General features: G+C 37.2%; 1 protein-coding gene across 4 annotated transcripts in view; it reads right to left on the reverse strand.

The window, feature by feature from the left end:
- slc4a2b (solute carrier family 4 member 2b) overlaps positions 1-5,000 on the reverse strand; it is a 56,697-nt gene that overhangs the window by 14,404 nt on the left and 37,293 nt on the right. For all 4 annotated transcript variants that reach the window (XM_079806528.1, XM_079806530.1, XM_079806531.1 and 1 more), the window contains 7 exons: positions 4,963-5,000; positions 4,627-4,843; positions 2,516-2,722; positions 2,001-2,149; positions 532-726; positions 220-450; positions 19-108 (listed from right to left, as the gene is read on the reverse strand). The exon at positions 4,963-5,000 is cut by the window's right edge and continues 147 nt beyond it. In XM_079806528.1, the coding sequence (XP_079662654.1) occupies positions 19-108; positions 220-450; positions 532-726; positions 2,001-2,149; positions 2,516-2,722; positions 4,627-4,843; positions 4,963-5,000 (1,127 nt within the window). The remainder of the gene's footprint in view (positions 1-18; positions 109-219; positions 451-531; positions 727-2,000; positions 2,150-2,515; positions 2,723-4,626; positions 4,844-4,962) is intronic.

Genomic DNA, 5,000 nt, shown 5'->3' on the forward strand with positions numbered 1-5,000 from the left:
ATAACCATCCATCGTCACCTGTGAATATGTGTCTTTAATGCTGTAGTCTACCAGAACCATGATGAGAATGGCAATAGGAACACCAAAATCTCCAATAACTCTTCTTAACTGTAAAAAAAATTAGACTTCATTTAGACAGAAAATGACATTTCAAACACATTTTTCTTTGCAATGTTCTAATCCCTCAACACTGGGTCAGTTGATCAGACGGCGTCTTACACTGCCAGGGAAGAAGGCACTGTTTTTGAACTTGCGCAGGTAGAAAGCGATGAAGAAGGTCCCAGACATGAGCACCAACGACAGCAGAGCAGTATTAGGTTCACCGACCACCTTCACCATCTCCGGAGTACTGCTGTTCGCTGCGAATGGACTTAAAGTGCTTGAGTTGTACATTGAGTCGTTCACATCAACAACCATAGAGCAGCGTCTCAGAGGATGTTCCTGGAATATCTGTGGGATACATCAGCAGGTCAAGAGGACTTCATGATTATATATTCAGACAAAACACAATCAAAAGACGATCCAATCTACCTTGATCAGTTTTGAGAAGGTCTCGTAGATGAAGATGAGAGAGATGAGGAAGGAGAAGATCTCCTGGGTGAAACGTGAGACAAATCGAACCAGGAAGCTGCCCTCAAAGGCCACCATCAACACCACGATGATGATGAGCCAAAAACCGATCCAAACGCGACCTGTCAGATACTCCATATCATTGCCCTTACAGAACTGGAGAAGAAGAGGACAGAGTGTTTATTTTTGGGTGAACTTAAACTGAATTGAATAGACACTGAACTAAATTGAGCTGAATAAAATATTATATTCTGTAGAGCTGCTTTATAGTTCACAACTAATGAAAGTTACAACATTCACACTGTTATTGAACTAAATTAAATCAACATTTAACTAAATTGAGTTTTTTTTAGAGCTGCTATACATCTGAAATTGTACTTACAGCTATTTTATTACTGCTTTTTAAACAATCTGTATTGTATAAATGACTATATAAATGAATGTGAAAAATGGGATGCATTTATGGTATGGAATTATACAGTCATAGTCACTGAAAACACTCGAGATACACTGTAGCGTGCAGCATTAAAAAATAGTAACAAGAAATAATAATTAAGAAACAATAATAAAGTAATAAAAATAAAGTACATAAAAAATAAAATATAAAAGGGTCCAGCATTAAAAATAATACAAAAATGTACCAAAAAAAATGTATGGTGCAGCATTAAAAAAACAAAACAATAAATAATAATTATAAAATAATAATAAAAATAAAGTAATAAAAAATAAAGCACATCAAAAATAAAATATAAAGGATGGAGCATTAAAAATTATACATAAATTAACAAAATAAAAGAATTGTCTGGTGCAGCATTAAAAAAAATAATAATAATAATACAAAGAAAAATAAAGTACATCAAAAATAAAATATAAAGGGTGGAGCATTAAAAAGAATACAAAAATTAACATAATAAAATAACTGTATGGTGCAGCATTAAAACATTTTTTTAAAATAATAAAGTAATAAAAAATAAAATATAAAAGGGTGGAGCATTAAAAATAATACATAAATTAAATTAAATTCTAAACAAAATAAAATAAATACATAATAATAATAATAATAATATAGAAAAATTATTGGAAATAATAAAGTAATTTAAAAAAATAAAGTAAAATTAAACAAGTAAAAAAAAATAAGTCTGTTTGCTTAGAAAAAGTAACGGCACGCTGGTCTTCAACAAACTGGACAATTTTAGTTATCCATAGCACAAAAAGAGCAGGTTTCTGCGTCAAATTTCAATATTTAGGCTCTGTAACCTCAAATATGAATGTCAGTAAAACTAATGCTAGACTTTGTTAGCAAATGATTTCAAACCGTCAACTATCCATTGTCATCTGTGAGTATGTCTTGAAAACCCCCCCAAAAAAGTGAAGTTGTCCTTTAACAGTAGGGGTCGTATCTGCTTAAAGCAACAGCATTATAAACTCACAGAGAAGAAGGCCTCTTCAAACACCAGGATTGGTCCAGAAAAGCCCACCACCAGAAGCGGCTGGGCCCCAAGCAGACAGAACAACACACCCTGAACACACGTGGCCACAATCAGCTCCGACACACCAATGAGCCCTTCAGTCTTCTCACCTGTACACATAAAGCAGACCAGAGATCCTGCGTCATGAATTATTGAACATCGAGGTCGGACACATATGCCGTCTGGAGTTCAGGGCATCTAATCTAAAATACTTATCAGAATCAGAGCCACTGATAGCATTTATCACGATGAACCTTGTGTTACTTACTGGTTAAAGTCATTTAAGTGGGTTCTGGATGCAGTTTACTAACTAAATACACTTGCCTTTCAAACAATGTTTAAAATTTCTCATCTTAAAAATGCTTCCCAACAGTTACTGATCACATGCATTTAAAACGATTCCTTTTAATGCATTTAAGATCTTATCAATATGTTTCTGTCATTGACGAAATGTAGAACAATAGCCGGATACTGACCCAGAAGGCCTCCGAAGGTGATGGCGGGAGAAAGAGCGGCAAAATAGATAAAGATGACAGCAGCCATGCACTGGGGGTTCAGTGCATCCTTAAAGTCACTGATGTACTTTGGGTAACGGCGCTGGGCGTCACGGATCAGTCCACCAAACAGACGGCCTGTGCGTCGCAAAGGGTCGTCTTCTGGTTTAAAGGGCGCCAGCAAGGCCTCTGATTTACACATGAACAGAGAAGTCAGGATGTTATTAATATAACAGGGCACTGGTGAAATATTCATGAAAGTTGCAAAACAACAAAATGCACGCGCGCACACGCGCACACACACACACACACACACACACACACACACACACACACACACACACACACACACACACACACACACACACACTCAAAACTAAATAAAAAACAAACAAAGCAAAAGGAAAACAAAAAGGCGTTTTGTTTAGGAGTTATAGACATTTGTATTTATGAGCATATATATTATATATATATATATATATATATATATATATATATATATATATATATATATATATATATATATATATATATATATATATATTAAATTTTTTTTTTAAAAATTGACATTTGGCCATTAGCATATGGTTTCGAAGATATATACGAAAGTTGTTTAAAAGCTAAATCACAACGTTGAACAAACCATAAGGCAAAACTTAGCATGATTGGTATCAGCAAGGATTCAGGAATCTAAGGATATGAAAATAAGTCAACCAAATCCAAAGTTATAAGCATGTGAATATTTGATTTTACCACTGGGTGGCACTGGCTCAAAACGTCTCATGAAATACAACATTTAACTACAAAATTCAAAATGGCCAATGCCCAAAATGGATGATATGGAAAAATGAATATCATTTGACTCCGCATGCTGCCCCAAATCTATCAAGACCGCTTTTATGATTTTTGGACAAACCATTCAGAAGTTATAAGCAAAAATAGCCATTTTGTATCTCCAGACCAGTAGGTGGCGCAGCGCCGAAACACAGCATGTAGCCTCGTGTCATGCTTGTGATGATATGCATAGATATCCATAATAAAGGCTAGATGTCTTACGGCAGAGTCTCTAACGTCATCACCGGCGGCCATCTTGTCACAGGCAGGGCTCTGTGGTACCTGATGTAAGGCGAGTGATCTGCACGAACACAAATACTCTTATCTTGCTGAAATCTTGACAGATTTACAAATGGTTTGGTTTCTAACAAACGTTATTAACGTGGCTATAATTATGGATGCTTGAACAAATTATGAATAATTTTTCATAACTATGGAGTGTCATAATTACATCTCTGACGTTTATAACAAACCAAACAGTTTGAAAATCGGTAGAAAATTGAGCAAGTTATGGTTATTTAAAAAGTGCAAGCACCATTAAAACACAATGTTACGAGTGAGCGAGCTGCCTGTGACAAGATGGCCACCAGGTGCGGACGTCGCCCTCCATTGGCCAGCAGCGCTCACGAGATGTCCAGCCTTTATTATGGATATCTATGATGATATGTACCAAGTTTGGTCAAAATACGATAAAGCGTTGTGGAAATACAGCCTTATGTCTATTTGTATCGACTTGAATTCCATAACTTTTTGTTGGCATTGTCTGAAGATGATCTGGTTGACCGGATAAACCGTCTAGGAGGAATTTTTGGCTGAAAAATTTGTTGGGAAAATTGGCACTACCAAAAATTATGCCATAGGGTTCAATTTTGTTTCTAGCCCTTACGGTTCAAAAGTTATCAGCACAAACGTAAGTGTAACATTGGACAGTTGGTGGCGCTAGAGGGATTGAGTTAGAGACTACAAATTTGCTATGGTGACATTTCAGACTGTATCTGTTTGCTAAATTTCATAACTTTCCTGCAAGCTGTTCGATGGGCTGCCATAGACTCAAGAGCGGAAGAAGAAGAAGAAACAGAAGAAGAAGAATAAGGCCAATGATTACAATAGGTGCCTACGCACCTTTGATGCTTGGCCCCTAAAAACAATAACACGCGCACAGAAAAACCACACACAGAACAAAAGAACAAAAATACATAATAAAAGCTTAACTGGAACTACAGTCAGCCCAGACTGATTCTACACAGGCAGATGCAGACCTTTCTCTTCAAGGCTCTTGGGCTCTTTGGACAGCATGGCCCCCTCCTGCTCCTCTCTCTTGCGGAGCATCTCTCTTTGGAAGTGAGCGACGGACCGCAGGAGATCTTCACCGCCCAGCTCTGACGGAGGGAGCACGATACTGCAGTCCAGGAAGCCGTTGATGGCGTTGAGCAGGTCCTGCCGATCGTCTGCCAGATATGCAGATTCGTGAAATTGCTGGAGAGACATCGGATCAAGTTAACACTGGAAATAGGCATTATAGTCTGAGCTTTTACAACAATGCATGTTTATGATCTTAGGCAATCGTGTGCTAGACCGAGGACAGTCTTCCTCACCTTGTCGGACATGAGTGTGGAAATGGAGCGTCCGATCT

The sequence above is a fragment of the Gobio gobio genome (assembly GCF_949357685.1).
Source record: "Gobio gobio genome assembly, chromosome: 23".
Lineage (NCBI taxonomy): Eukaryota > Metazoa > Chordata > Actinopteri > Cypriniformes > Gobionidae > Gobio > Gobio gobio.